Raw genomic sequence first — 15285 nt, 5'->3', positions numbered from 1 at the left:
ACAAATAAAATGGTATCGAAAGGGCTGGGCAAGAGATTGAAAAAATCTGGTTAGTAGAACGAGGCAGGTTATCTCAGTTTACGTTAATAATAATTATTACGATATTAATCGACTTGGAAAAGCTTTCAAGACCAGCGGTGTGTTTTCAACATCGTCTTCGGGATTACCTAAATGGCAACAATCACCGATTAACTTAATCAAGACAGCCACGTGGAGTAAAAAATTCCCACCATTGTATTTAACGAATTATTGGACAGATGAAGGTTCAGCTACCATGACGAATACTGGCAGAACAGGTCCTTTTCGAAGAATTTAAATCGTAAAATTTAAATTGGCTAAAAATTAGTTAAGACACATTAGAGTAAAGAATTAAAATTAGTTAAGAATCTTTGATAGTAGGACCGGAAAAATACTTTGAATAATATTTATTTATTAATTTAATGCTACAGCCACATTTCTTGGTCCCTTTTGAAAGAATATACATTTAAATATGTATTCTACAAACAAACATAATATAAACATGTGCGAAATATTTCAATAAATGAAATATTTTTGTACTGTGTGGTAGTGGTGAGGATGCATAGTTTACATATGTTATTTACATACGTATTACATACGTACATAGTTTACATATCGACGTATATGATACCGAATAATTTTCAGTCAACATTGAATTTTTGAATCCAACGTTACCTACGATGCGAGGAGGTCCTTTGGGTAATGACGAGTTTCAATTTATGAATTTGCAATTTCGTTGGGGTGCTGAAAATTCACATGGCGCTGAACACTCGATAGATGGTATCTGGTTAGAAAATACCTTTTTAAACTTATAATTTTTCGAGAATGGTAGCATTGAGTATTTTCATATAAATACTTGTTGCAGGTACTCCATGGAGGCACAATTAATGCATTGGAACACTCGTTACGGTGCAGTGGAAAGGTGTTTCGATAAACCAGACGGAGTCGCGATACTCTCGTATCTCATACAAGTATGAATTCAAGTTAGAATTGATCCAATCGATTTGTATCTAACATATATACAAAATAGGTCGTTGGATGTCCTGGAATCCCTGACAATCCTTCTCTTTCACCAATCACGGACAACTTGTGTAACATCAAAATAATGGGAAGCGATACCAAAATTCCACCTGGTAATACAAACTTGATCATCATTCTTTTCATAGATAATTAAAAGCATATTTTTCCAATAGAATTCATAACATTCTTGATAAAATGACAGAAAAATGATCTAATTTTTTTTTATCATTCGATTTCTCTAACACAGATTTAATCGGTATTGAGGTATTGAGGTATTGAGAAAAATGTAATTTTCAATAATCGATTAAGATAGAAATAAGCCCCGTATATGTAACTTTGTGTTCTTAATGCAATGAGACAATATTAAGCAATTCTCAAATTACTGGTTAGTTTATAATATTACACTATTATTAACTTTGCAAATTAGTATGGACGTTCTGCTCCTTTATGAAGTTATTTGAATTGATTTTAGTTTCTATTGTTAACGACTTTCTGAAACTGTTCTGTAACAGATTGTCTACTTTGGATCTTAGAAGCGTGCAACGGTCATGGTTATTATACTTATCTCGGTTCGCTCACGACTCTCCCTTACAACGAATGCGTCATTTGGATAGTTTCGTCGACTGTAACGAAAATATCCTCTCGTCAGGTATTTCGAATCGAATACTTTTTACAATGTACAGTGATATCTGACTGGATCTCAAAAATCGAAAGATATATTATACACAGTCGGATGCATTACGAGCACGAACGATCGCGTATTATTTTTCGTTTCCAGATAAATGCATTCAGAAGTCTTTATGATGGCAGATTGGAAAACATATTGCAGAATGGTAGAGAGCTGCAATGTCTTCACAGAAGAAGAATCTTCTATGCAACAGACAATGCTGTTGCGTGAAAAATTGAAACGATTTCTCAATAACTATTTTCTCCATCAACTGTTCAAATGTCAAGTACAATAAAAGCATGGAAAAGCAAACTGTTGTCACTTACTCCATTCGTGTAAATGTTTCAAAAAATTGTATTCGAATCAATACAAAGAATTGCACTCAACTATTCGTTTTTTTCTCTCAAATGTCACGATAAAACATAACCCTTAATTATGTAACACGTGCAATAACATTTCCATCATGACTCTCATCGATGTAATATAAATTTTTCAAGTATACTTTTCACATTCGTTTCGTTTCGATAGATTCTCAACGTACATTGTGACAATGTCGGGATACACAGGTTTAATCGGTATTGAGAAAAATGTAATTTTCAATAATCGATTAAGTTACAAATAAGACACGTATACGTAACGTTTCTGTTCTTTCTTAAGGTTTACCAACTACAGGACAATCTCCAATTAACTTAGACGATAGATTAGTACGAACACGCAAATATCCACCTCTTGTTCTCAATGGTCACTGGTTGCAAGATGGAGAAGCTCGTTTATTGAACGATGGTCTAACAGGTAATTCATTGAGCATCGATTACATCCAAATTGGAAAACAATTATAACTTAACACGTTTATTACCACTTTTTCAAACGATTCTCAACACCACTCCTTACACAAACGTCAATTGAACAACTCGATATATCATTTTTTCTTTTACTCTCATTATTCTTTATTTACTCGTAAACAGCGTCCAATGATAAATCAACGAGTTAACTCGTACATGGTACTCAACGTGTAGATATCATTAGTTTCGTACAGAAAATTGTTTTATTTTTAAGTACACATTTGGTTAACAATTACCAAAAACTTACATCGTAGTTTGGATAACGATGATTATCACACAGAGATGGTTCTACTGTATTTAACTTCTCTTTGAACGATTTGTTGTTCAAAATTCCAAGTTTATTTCATTCTATTTAGTTCGATGTATATGTATTTCTGAATATTCAGCAAGGATTACTCTAACCGGAGATCGAATACCTTCTACGGTTTGTGGTGGACCACTCGCTGGTGACGTTTACGAGTATATTGATACTCATTTTCATTGGGGCGAAGATAATTGCCGGGGCGCTGAGCACACGATCAATGGCACTTGGTAAATAATCGATACTCTCGCGTTCATTTATTGCAATTCTCACGAGTCTCATATCGCCAAGGTACTCAATGGAAAGTCACGTGGTGCACTGGAATCGAAAATACCTGACGTACGAGGAATGCCAGAGGCACAAAGACGGTATATGCGTTCTGACCTATTTGTTCCTGGTACGCAATTTTGGTGTTGCATTCGAAGCACAGTATTATACATTAACGAATATAAAATTTAAAGGTGCAACCACTTTATTGCGGATGTATTAACCCGCAAATGGAAAGGATTACGGAGAACCTGCGATATATCATCGATGTGGATTCCGAAGTGAAAATACCACCCAGTGAGTATTGTTAATAAATAATTCTTAATTTTAAGAGACTAAATCCGAGTTCGATCCGATCTGTTTTACAAGGTAGATGAACTATAAAATACGAAAGGTAGCGGTACAGTAAATATTGATAATAGTGTGTTATAATATATTATTTTTATATTTGTCTTAGACTCTCTGGCCTTTATGCGTTCTGCGATGCACTGCACCAGGTACTATACATACAGCGGATCGTACAATGTTGCTGATTGTCCGGAATGTTGCACTTTCATCGTGTTCCCTGTAATATTACCGATACGATCCGAAGAAGTGAGTCGCTGAAACGTTAATATTAATATTAATCGAAATACGAGAACCAGACTGACGATAGAAATTCGTAGATGAACAAGTTTCGAATGCTGAGGAACAAGGATGGAAAGTGCATAAAGGCAAATTGGCGAGAAACGCAACAGCTCAAATGTAGGAAAATATTTTTAGCGGTATCTTGAAAAAGTATGTTGCTCTCGTAACAATTTCGAAGTTACGTATTTGTCACACAAATTGTACAAAATATAAACGACTACAAAGCAGAAATATACAAGAAATTACACTGCATGGAACTCTGTGATTACATTATAGTACAGTTATATATATAAACATACGTAGTTAGAATAATTCATATCGTTGGCGTACGACCTATTCCACGTAAAATAATTTTTCTCTAAAATATACGATAACTTGTAAATTATTTACAAGTCACCATACATAACTTGTTACCATATTTACATTATAAAATATATAAATACCATATTTATATTTACATATATACCATTATTTACAAGTTACCATACGTAAATTATTTAGAAGTTACCATACATAACTTGTAAATAATTTACATATGGTAACTTGTAAATAATTTACGTATGGTAACTTGTAAATAATTTACGTATGGTAACTTCTAAATAATTTACGTATGGTGACTTGTAAATAATTTACAAGTTATGTTTGGTAACCTATAAATAATTTACAAGTTATGGTAATTTACATGTATGATAACTTGTAAATAATTTACAAATTATGTATGATAACTTGTAACTAATTTACAAGTTATGTATGATAATTTGTAAATAATTTATAAGTAATCTCAGGTGACGATTCCACTGTGACTCGTTTTCATCTGTCGCATTTGTTCAAGTTATCAAAGGAGTCTATCGTCGCTAACACTCGTCCAATGGTAATTTTCAAGAGTTGGTAAACACGAATGAAAAACACTTCCTTGTACGCTCTATCATCCACTACCACACCAAATTGTTCAATAGTCACATCTTGAACCGGACCACTTTGCTCACGAGTCGAAGTTAATCTTCTCCCACGTTTGCTCCGCGAGTTATTGCCCTTAACAGAAACATTAGACTCGCCTACAGTCTTCGGCTCGTCAACAGATTCCTTGGACCTCTTCGCGAAACACTTCGCGTACTGTCTCTCGTCCTCGAAACGATTGAAAAAAGTACAGAGCAGATTGTACACCATTTCTCGTTTCCCATATCGAACCGAGATAGGCAAAACAGGCTTCAAACACTCCTTGCAAATCCGACTGAACTGCGACAACATGTCGTGTCTGCGTCTCGGTTCCTTAATTCGCAACAAAGTCTCTCGAAGATCCTCCAGACTCAAGTTCCAATGTTTCTCGTATTGGTTCGTCGCGTTCTGATAAATTTTGTGCAAATCCAACACTAGACTCGGATAATAAAAGCAGAGGGGATTTTTGATCGCGAACACGTCCGATTCGAGGAACAAGCTACCGTAAAACGGTTCAGGAGGTTTCACAGAGTGTACGTTCTCCAATATGTCCTCGATGATCTCTCGTATCGTGACGTCACGGATGCAACGATCCAAGTAACCGTCGATCATCGACACAGGATCGTTCACAGTGGTAATATCCACGTTCTTTGCGCAACCGCTGAGTCGAATTATCAACGGCGAGGGACACAACACCGGATCGGTTTTCAGCCTCCATAATTCACTGAAGATACCCGGGATTCGGGGTCGGTAGCACACGGTTAGCTTTACGATTTGCCGCAGAAGAATCACCCCTTTCGTCTTGTTGAAGAAGAAGGGACCCGGTCGTCTCCTCGAGGGTATCGTCTTGAGTCGAATGGAAGCGTTCCTCCATTCATAAACGATTACGCGATTCCCTTTGTTCTCGAAGACGATCTCTTTCTCGATTCTTTGCTCGACTTGCCCCGAGAAGAACAAATTCCACTCGATTGGTTGAACTTCATCGTCTTTGAGAGCCAACGGTTGCCATATCACGTCACGATCTTGAATACTCAGTATCACAGTTTGATCACGAGGAGTCGATCGGTCGCATTCGTTGTCCTCTTCGGTGTCGAAGATCGTTACGAGAGACAGTCTCGATTCTCTCTTCTTCGATACGAAGTCGTGACCCACGATCACCAGATCCCTGGTCTCCGGTTCCTTCGGTACGAGCAGTTTTATCTCGTTTGACAATTCGCGTTTACGTTTCATCAGGTATGGACTACGTTCCCATAAAGGTACTTTCGATCTCAGACCAACGAGATCTTTTTCCTTTTCTATCAATTCTGGTAGATCCACGAACGTCAACTCTGGAAGCACGTTCAGTTCCTGTTTGCTAGGTGTGATCGTGATGTCTGGTAAGCAGGGATCCCGATTGGGTAATTTTTGAGGTGTTCTCCAAAATTCTGGACCACCGCGGAACTTGTCTGGTGTAACTGGCACCGGGATGCTCGCGTAATACATTATGTTTTTCATTTCGACGAATGGTCGGATTTTTTCGCAAGAATTCAACAGTTGATCGGTTCTGTGGCGACCGGTGTACGACTCGATGCGTTTGTATTGTTTCTGTCGGTTTGCTAACCATTTTCTCCAATTCACCAACGAGGCAGCTTCCTTGTTACGTTCGTCGAGGTACATGGGGCTATCCTGCACCGATAAATCCCTTTGTAGCGGTTCTACCCATTTCTTGGGTCCTTTCGGTTTACCTATTCTTCGCCTGTAATCCATATTACGAAGCTACTTATTAAACGAGTGTTTGCAATACGTATAAAATATCAGTCTGTAGCAACTTTACAGATAGCTTCACGGTGTACAGATTAGAAAAATTGAACCGAAACATCGTTCGATGTTGAGTTCGTTTCGATCAGAAACAAAATAAGTTCATTGATCATACTGAGATAAATTCAACTAGTACGTTTACATTCGAGAAAATTGAAAAAAGTAAGGATAAATAACCTCCAGAAATTTAAATTGTTCAAGTTTGAACGATCATACGTACATTTTCTTTTCCCTCGCGATGATCTCGAATCGTTTGTCGCTTTATCGATAAACGTCTGTTGGGATGTACGAGGCTAATTTGGAAAATGGTAAATTTATTCGAAATTTGAATACCGTGAACGGTGATCTGGAATCTCCGATCGATTTGGATATCGGTCGCATGAAAGTTATTCAATTGAATCCTTTGAAATGGGCGAACGTTCACGTGGCGCCTAGGAAAGTAAAAATTACCAACACAGGGTACACGGGTAACGTATTTCGCTGGTAAGTTATCTTTGAAGATCGTTCGTTAACATTTGTCGGTTTTACAGTGATTCTCAGCGCCAAATGGCAACACGATCGACCCTTTATATCCGGTGGTCCACTCGCGGCGGATTACACCTTTTCACAAATGCATTTCCATTGGGGGGAGAACGAGATGCACGGGAGCGAGCACACTATTGACGGTGCAAGGTTTGTCATTTATTTGAATTTTGTACGTTTTCGTGCAACGTGAATAATAATTTTTCTAATCGGGCACTAGGTACCCTTCTTATTTCCTCTTTTCGCTCTTATTCACTTCTATAACAGTAATTTAATCTTGTTAGATGGAGCGGAATATATTATATGAAATTATTCCTTCCCAGTTTGGATGCAATTTAATTTGCATCGTCACTGTTTGTATTTATCTATAGTTCGTGAGAATATTGTTAGTGAATTGGAGTGTTCGTGAGAATATTGTTAGTGAATTCGAGTGTTCGTAAGAATATTGTTAGTGAATTGGAGTGTTCATGAGAATATTTTTAGTGAATTGGAGTATTCATGAGAATATTGTTAGTGAATTGGAATGTTCATGAGAATATTGTTAGTGAATTGGAGTATTCGTGAGAATATTGTTAGTGAATTGGAGTATTCATGAAAATATTGTTAGTGAATTTGAGTGTTTGTAAGAATATTTTTAGTGAATTCGAATGCTCGTGAGAATATTGTTAGTGAATTGGAGTATTCATGAGAATATTTTTAGCGAATTGGAGTGTTCATGAGAATATTGTTAGTGAATTGGAGTGTTTATGAGAATATTGTTAGGCAAAAATGGTTTGAATAACGTATAATTAAAATGAATTCGAACGAGGTCGTGTAATATTCTCAAGACTTATATTTCTCAAGTTTTATTTTCATTGGTAGATGAACTATTATAATTATTATTTACTTTAAAACTTGTTTATACTGAAAATTCCTCAGTGAATTCCTCTGTTTCATTATTATTTTCTCAAAGTGACAATTTTCTGTTTCAAATATATGTACTTTAACGAAATTTCTTTGAAAAGCATGCCAATGGAACTTCACGTAGTGCATTTCAAGAGCGAATACGAGACGTTAGACACAGCACTCAGACGACCCGATGGCGTAACTGTTTTAGTATATTTCATTAAGGTAATAAGAACAAACGTACACTTCAAATAGAAATCGAAGATTCACCGATTTAGAGAGCTCAATGACCACGCGTAATACATAATCGATAAAATATCATTTTGTCACCGTGATTAGTTACAGAATGAACCAAATACATTTCTCGAGGAGATTGTAAAACATTTGAGTGATATACAAAGTGCAGATTCGGCTGTTCGTATAGTGCCTAAACAATTGTCAAGTTTTATAAAACCTTTCGAACAGAATTACTTCTTATATTGGGGTTCGCTAATAACAATAAGTAACAGACATAAAATTCTCTGGCTTATCAGCAGAGAGCCAATCGGAGTTGCCCTTGAGCAAGTAAATTTTTGTATATAAATTTGTTATTTCACATTGGTATAGTCAACAATATTATATTTCTATTTGCAAAGATTGCAGGATTTCGCACGTTGACCAACAAAAGGGGCGTGCCCATACTATCAAACTTGCGCGCCTCGAGAGAAATACAAAACAGAGATGTTTTTCACGTTTGTCCATCAAATTCGATTTACGCTTCGCTTTTACCAATTCCACGAAATTTTCCATCCGTCGAAACGAACGAAACTGGTGACACTGCAAATGACACTCCTACAAAAAATTGACCATTCCTTTATACCGGATGTCGTTAAAAAGTATCGTAGATCAAAACATGAAATTAAATCTGAAACAAAGATTCAAACCATTCTTTCAAAAATTGTACATTTTACGTGTATATAATTTAAACATTGTGTCGTGTTAGTCGCAAGATTATTGAATAGTTTTGAAATGATAAATATTGGCTTAATTATCTCCTGCGTTTTCGGCGTCTTTTGATTGTCTCTTTCTTGAGATCGCAATTAGGATACAAGGACGTGCAATCAGCTCCACCTAGACCCAGTATAGAAGCTTTTACAGAATCCATTATTGCCGACCACGGAGATCCTTTTAATACCCTGCCGGATATCCAGCTCATTCCTAAACTGAAAAAGACGATTCCATAGTTACCGAACGTATGTATTTTTCACGTGGTATTTCAACGAAAGATTACCTAAACGTAATATTAGGTAGTTCGGAAAGTAATTTCGTTTTCCAAAATGGAGAATGTACAATTCAATCAAATGTTTGTACGCTCTCTAAAAATCGTGTTTCACTTTCACCAAAAAAAAAAAAACGAAACGACTTTCCGAACGACCCGATAGTCTTTTTGTGCATCCTTTATCTCGACAAAGTGAACGAATGTAAATGGATTATTCGAACTTCAACGAGTGAAACATACAAAGTAGTATTATTCAAGTAGTATCGACACGTTTGATGTCTGTTTCCACCTCGATGATAGGTGGAAAATATATAATAGATATATTATCTATTTATAGATATATAATCTATAAATATATAATATATAGATATATAATATATAAATATATAATATATAGATATATAATCTATAAATACATAATATATAGATATATAATCTATAAATAGATTTCTAACGTGCGCGATCGATTTTTGATTGCCTACACGTGTTTGCAAATTTTTTAACAAGTCAAGAATATAAACTATTTTGCAAGAAACTTTGAGTTACTTTCATTTCGAAGAATGTGCTATTCACGATGCATACCTATAATTAAGGACAATATAATCGTATAAGATTCCTTAGGGATATTTGGAAAGGGAAGCAGGCTGGCGAGAGACCCTTACACTGGACAACACCGACATAAGTAGTGGTAAGGATGGTATTTATAGTCATTATTTAAGTATTATTAAGGTAATTATAGTATTTTAAAGGTTATTTATGGTATTATTAAGGTAAATTTTATAGATATTATATTTATAGGTAAGTTGTATATTATATAACCACCGTAATACTAAAAACTACCTGTTTCGTATGACCTACCTCCAAACAGGTACCCAAATTTTACGCCCGTCTTTAGTTTGCGTGGAGTGTCGATTGTTCTCGCAGAGAATTCTGCGCAGACAATTGCCAGAATCCATATCAACGACAAATGCAGCTTCGATGGATCTCAAAACTTGATAAGAGAGCTCGTTCAGCTCCTGGTTGCTGGTATACGATAAAGGTAAACCACCGACGTTTCTCTTTAAACGTCTACCAGTTGTCATCATCGTGACAGTTGTCGCGTTCATGGTGTTCTGTTTGAAAGAATGAAATGAAATTAAAAATGAGGAAAGCAAAAAAAAAAAAAAAAACAACAAAGTAAAGAATTCACGTGATGTTTGTTCGTAAATTCGATCGATCCGAGCTTTATACCGTGGCGTTCATCAACAGTTGTATAATGAACAATCCAAAGGCTAGAAACGCCAAAGCTGTGAGTGCAATCTCGAAGAAATCTCTTATCGAAAGTTCGTTTCCTTTCGATTTGTGGTAGTAAGGTTTATGATACTCCTCTTCGTGTTCCTGGTAGTACGGAGCTGTGTAGTAGTGTTCCTCATGAATGGCGGGGAACGTTTCGGTATGGTGTAAGAAATGATCACCACCGTGACCATAATTCTGACCGTAATAAAAATTGTGACCCGAGGAAGACGACAGCATATGATCTGTTGAATAGTATTTTGTTTCGAGATACTTTAATTGTGGATTGTGGGAATTAATTATTTATACATTGGTAGCTTTCCTTTACCGTCTTCCTCGCTTGGGCCTTCGTAGAAACCCACTTTGCCCGATGGTAAAGGAGCTTGCATGGCGTAACCCGTGACTTCACCATCGAATTCTTCGATATTTCCGTCCAGAGATCCTTGCATTTTATTCATCTTATGAGGGATATAATGTCGATACACATCGTCCAAAGTGGTCCTACTGAATAAATAAAAATAATTGCGATCAAAATTTTGTATTACGATTAGATATTATTTTAACGAAATTTCAAGTAGCTGCGATTTAAATAGCATAAAATCATTATTTTCCACGTTTAGAGATCCTTGCGTTTTATTTATCTTCTTGTATAATATCCATAGACATCGTCAAAAGTGATCCTACTGAATAAATAAAAATAGTCAAATTTAGTCAAAAATAATCTAATCAAATTTGAAGTAGAATCTGCGATTAAAATAGCATAAAATAGTTATCTCCTCCGTCTAGAGATCCTTGCATTTTATTTATCTCCTACTAAATAAATAAAAATAGTCAAATTTAGTTAAAAATAGTTTAATCAAATTTAAAGTAGAAGCTGCGATTAAAATAGCATAAAATCATTATTTTCCACGTCTAGAGATCCTTGCGTTTTATTTATCTTCTTGTGAGGGTTATAATATCCATAGACATCGTCAAAAGTGATCTTACTGAATAAATAAAAGTAGTCAAATTTAGTCAAAAATAATCTAATCAAATTTAAAATAGAATCTGCGATTAAAATAGCATAAAATAATTATCTCCTCCGTCTAGAGATCCTTGCATTTTATTTATCTCCTACTAAATAAATAAAAATAGTCAAATTTAGTCAAAAATAGTCTAATCAAATTAAAAGTACAAGCTACGATTAAAATAGCATAAAATAAATATCTTCCTTTCCTTCTTTGAATTTTTTATCTATTATATTTCTAAATTCGATATTTTCAACGGTTGTGTAACATTTCTCAACGAAACCTTTAAAAACTTACCGTTGTAACCACTTTTTGTACTTCAAGCTCCCTTCGTCAGCCAACATCTTATCGTGAATGGTAACATTATCGTCGTCCATCAAATCGCGAAATTCATTCTTCTCCGGAGCGTTAAGTCGTCTTTTAATCCTGGGTGTGCTCATCATTTTCACAATTTCTTCCGCCATATAACCGTGGCACAAATATTCATTCATTCGTTTCCTAATTTTGTCAATCACAGACCATACAGTTATTAAAATTCCATAAAGCTGAAGTTGAAGAAAATTTCATTCCAATAAAAATTGAAGGATAAAATCAATTTTACAGATGAGAGAATCACATTTTTATTCGTTTGTTGTAAAATATTTTACGCTACGATTCCATAAAGCTGGAGTTGAAGAAAATTTCATTCCAATAAAAATTGAGGGATAAAATCAATTTTACAGATGAGAGAATCACATTTTTATTCGTTCGTTGTAAAATATTTTACGCTACGATTCAAATTCAAATTTTCATTCAACTTGAGTGACATTGAGAGACAGTTTTTATCTATTATTCATTTTTCGAAGCTTTCATCCGCATAGAAATTTTGTTCGTGGACGAAAACCAGTTCACGAGAATCGACGTGGCGTCAATTTCTATCTCACCTGTGGTAGCTCATATTATTCAACGCGTTATGGATGGACCCATCCGTCGTTTTATCGTCGGAGATCGTCGAAATGTTTTTCACCGTTTGTTGATCCGGGAACAGAAACGATCCAGGCAAAAGATCCACCGAGAGGATATCGTCCTCGTCGATGCAAAATTCATTCCCATCGTCGAAGCACTGTTGCTCACAAGTAGCGCGTATCATCGAAACGAACAACGCGATAAGTTTTATTCGTTGGATGGAAATCATTTGAAAAATCAACGTGTAATTTTTGCACAATATTTCCTCGTGACAACGGTGAGAAGAACACTGACAAAACGGGAACAAGCTTCTGTAACGAGTTCTCCGACGACTAGAAATAATTGCTTTAACTGTACACGTGCTCAGCCGGCGTTAACAAACATTTCGCCTACAAGGTGACAGTCGGTTTTCACTCGAGACGTAAAATACAGAATTTGCAATAACAGTGGCTACGAAACAGCTCATTGACGTTCACTAAATTTTAACAAAATTTCGCCTACGAGGTGACAGTCAGTTTTCATTCGAGATATAAAATACAAAATTTGCAATAACAGTGGCTACGAAACAGCTCATTGACGTTTACTAAATTTTAACAAAATTTCGCCTACGAAGTGACAATCAGTTTTCATTCGAGATATAAAATACAAAATTTGCAACAACAGTGGCCACGGAGCAGCTCATTGACGTTCACTAAATTTTAACGAAATTTTGCCTACGAGGTGACAGTCAGTTTTCATTCGAGATATAAAATACATACGTATGCAAGAACAGTGGCTACGGAGCCGCTGATTGATATTTACTCGATAAACCGAAACAAATCGCCCACATGCAAAGAAACTGGATTTCACTGATCACACATTGGGACCTGTGACTAATCCTGCACCGGTCTGTGACACCAGCAGACGATTTACACGTAATTCGACACCTATGATTAAATACCTTTATTAAAAACCACTTACGCTGCTCTTATGAATGTTTTAGAAGCGGAGGGTTTGCCGGGATGGATGGGGATGGGTTGGCGAGATGAGGTAATGGGGGCTTTGTTCCCCTGGGAACTCGCTCACCTGTCTAATATCTCACGAGAGTGGCTATATCTACACCCATACCAATAGCGGGCCAGTTATACATGGAGCTTACTGAAAATTAATCGCTCAGTTTCCAAAGAATTCTCGCGATCTCTTTAACCTATTCGCGTCAGACCGCTGAGATATTAAACTTACTAATACCGCACTTTTCAAACATTTCTCGTTTCGTTTCGTTTCGTGTATCGCTGCAGATGCACGAGTGCAGCAACAGAGTCACTGCAATGAAATTGGGGACATCTTCGTCGCTGTAGGAAATTGGTTTCAAATTGTTTTCGTGAAATATACATATGTATACTGAAATGAATATATATATATATATATATATATATATATATATATATATATATAAGTGTGTCCTCTGATAATAATAGATATATTTATCGAGTACACAAAATATGAAGGCTACTCAAAAACAATGTCTGTATAAAGTTGCAAATAATAATAATTCTATCTATTTCTTTCGAGTATACATATTTGCACGCCGTACAGAAAATTGAAAATTACTTTAGTAATTTTGTTATTGTAGAATTCCATCGATGAGACAATACAAGTGTACAGATATAACGTTGCACAGTGATATATCTCTTGTTAATTTATGAGAATGGTTTAACATTTCGTTTCCACTCAAAAACAATGTCTATATAAAGTATACTCAAATAATAATAATTCTATCTATTTCTTTCGAGTATACATGTTCACACGCCATACAGAAAATAAAAAATTACTTTCGTAATTTTGTCATCGTAGAATTCCATCGATGAGACAATACAAGTGTACAGATATAACGTTGCACAGTGATATCTCTTGTTAATTTATGAGAATGGTTTAACATTTCGTTTCCACTCAAAAACAATGTCTATGTAAAGTATACTCAAATAATAATAATTCTATCTATTTCTTTCGAGTATACATATTTGCACGCCGTACAGAAAATTGAAAATTACTTTCGTAATTTTGTCATCGTAGAATTTCATCGATGTGACGATACAAGTGTACAGACATAAAGCTGCACATATCTCTTGTTAATTCATGAGAATGGTTTAACATTCCGTTTCCACTCAAAACAGAATAGAATTTCCCTTCGTGGTGTGGTGATTGGCTCAATGTTGAACATCTCGAACGCACGAATCAATTTTTCCGTCGAAAGGTGAATAAAATTGGAGGTTGTCGAGTTTCAGTGGTATAAACGCATCTCACAGATGCAGCTTGCAACGAGGGTGTGGCGCCGATAGATTCTCCGCGCATGAAAACTTTCCAAGGCAATTTGTGCACGCGTTAGTATGCTCCTCTTTACGCAGGTGTTTGATTGATCGTTTCAATTACCTGGCGCAGCGTGTTGCAAACGTACAAGTAAAATCCACATCGGGAAAGGTACTGTTCGTTCGGGAACTTTACCAGGCGTTATAGCAATAAAAGAAGAACATTTTTGCCAAATTTAGCGCCATGTTCCTTCGTACAATATAAACGGTAATGTTAAAAATTTTTTGCGTTGCTCGAACCACTTATATTTCCTTACGGGAGCGTCTAATAGACCCGTAGGTTCGCTCACCTATTTTTCAATTTAATTAATTCAGTATAATTCAGTATAATTCAGTATAATTCAGTATAATTCAGTATAATTCAGTATAATTCAGTATAATTCAGTATAATTCAGTATAAGTCAGTATAATTCAGTATAATTCAGTATAATTCAGTATAATTCAGTACAATTCAGTACAATTCAGTACAATTCATTATAATATTTTATGAAAAAATTATTTAATGCCAAAATTCGATTAAACTGATCTGTAACAGTGCACGAGGGTAAGAAACTTGAATTTTGGTCGCACGAAAAC

General features: G+C 35.6%; 5 protein-coding genes across 5 annotated transcripts; 3 read left to right on the top strand and 2 right to left on the bottom strand.

Moving 5' to 3' along the window:
• Positions 1–9: 9 nt before the first annotated feature.
• LOC143146097 (carbonic anhydrase 1-like) lies at positions 10–1936 on the top strand. Its single transcript, XM_076310106.1, is given in 6 exon segments — positions 10–49; positions 123–296; positions 664–989; positions 1049–1151; positions 1551–1687; positions 1817–1936. Coding segments are annotated over 6 exon segments (900 nt in total).
• Positions 1937–2255: 319 nt separating this feature from the next.
• Positions 2256–3888, top strand: LOC143146318 (carbonic anhydrase 2-like). The gene is made up of 7 exons (XM_076310493.1): positions 2256–2280; positions 2363–2497; positions 2934–3078; positions 3140–3245; positions 3310–3412; positions 3573–3709; positions 3781–3888. The coding sequence occupies exons 1-7, from the start codon at positions 2256–2258 to the stop codon at positions 3886–3888; spliced, it is 759 nt and encodes a 252-aa protein (XP_076166608.1).
• A 664-nt stretch (positions 3889–4552) lies between these two features.
• On the bottom strand, positions 4553–6424 carry LOC143146333 (MYCBP-associated protein). The gene has a single exon (XM_076310537.1). The coding sequence runs from the start codon at positions 6422–6424 to the stop codon at positions 4553–4555; it is 1872 nt and encodes a 623-aa protein (XP_076166652.1).
• Positions 6425–6758: 334 nt separating this feature from the next.
• Positions 6759–8727, top strand: LOC143146096 (carbonic anhydrase 1). Its single transcript, XM_076310105.1, has 5 exons — positions 6759–6942; positions 7006–7147; positions 8002–8107; positions 8222–8446; positions 8518–8727. The coding sequence occupies exons 1-5, from the start codon at positions 6759–6761 to the stop codon at positions 8725–8727; spliced, it is 867 nt and encodes a 288-aa protein (XP_076166220.1).
• A 182-nt stretch (positions 8728–8909) lies between these two features.
• On the bottom strand, positions 8910–12548 carry LOC143146095 (uncharacterized). Its single transcript, XM_076310104.1, has 6 exons — positions 12343–12548; positions 11717–11917; positions 10741–10916; positions 10371–10657; positions 9999–10252; positions 8910–9084 (listed from the first exon to the last, which is right to left on the bottom strand). The coding sequence occupies exons 1-6, from the start codon at positions 12546–12548 to the stop codon at positions 8910–8912; spliced, it is 1299 nt and encodes a 432-aa protein (XP_076166219.1).
• Between the last annotated feature and the right edge of the window lie 2737 nt (positions 12549–15285).

The sequence above is a fragment of the Ptiloglossa arizonensis genome, chromosome 4 (genome assembly GCF_051014685.1).
Source record: "Ptiloglossa arizonensis isolate GNS036 chromosome 4, iyPtiAriz1_principal, whole genome shotgun sequence".
Classification (NCBI taxonomy): Eukaryota; Metazoa; Arthropoda; class Insecta; order Hymenoptera; family Colletidae; genus Ptiloglossa; species Ptiloglossa arizonensis.
This window is presented reverse-complemented; position numbering and strand designations above follow the sequence as displayed.

Bases quoted from the DNA above. Each gene is read 5' to 3' on its own strand.
- LOC143146096 (XM_076310105.1), top strand. From the start codon at position 6,759: ATGTACGAGGCTAATTTGGAAAATGGTAAATTTATTCGAAATTTGAAT. The intron at 7,148-8,001 runs GTTTGTCATTTA...TTCTTTGAAAAG, and splicing joins CACACTATTGACGGTGCAAG to CATGCCAATGGAACTTCACG. The intron at 8,108-8,221 runs GTAATAAGAACA...CACCGTGATTAG, and splicing joins TTTTAGTATATTTCATTAAG to TTACAGAATGAACCAAATAC.
- LOC143146333 (XM_076310537.1), bottom strand. From the start codon at position 6,424: ATGGATTACAGGCGAAGAATAGGTAAACCGAAAGGACCCAAGAAATGG.
- LOC143146318 (XM_076310493.1), top strand. From the start codon at position 2,256: ATGTCGGGATACACAGGTTTAATCG. The intron at 2,281-2,362 runs GTATTGAGAAAA...TTCTTTCTTAAG, and splicing joins GGGATACACAGGTTTAATCG to GTTTACCAACTACAGGACAA. The intron at 3,413-3,572 runs GTGAGTATTGTT...TATTTGTCTTAG, and splicing joins CGAAGTGAAAATACCACCCA to ACTCTCTGGCCTTTATGCGT.
- LOC143146095 (XM_076310104.1), bottom strand. From the start codon at position 12,548: ATGATACGCGCTACTTGTGAGCAACAGTGCTTCGACGATGGGAATGAA. The intron at 11,918-12,342 runs GTGAGATAGAAA...TGACAAAATTAG, and splicing joins AATAATATGAGCTACCACAG to GAAACGAATGAATGAATATT. The intron at 9,085-9,998 runs GTAGGTCATACG...CGTCTTTTTCAG, and splicing joins ATTTGGGTACCTGTTTGGAG to TTTAGGAATGAGCTGGATAT.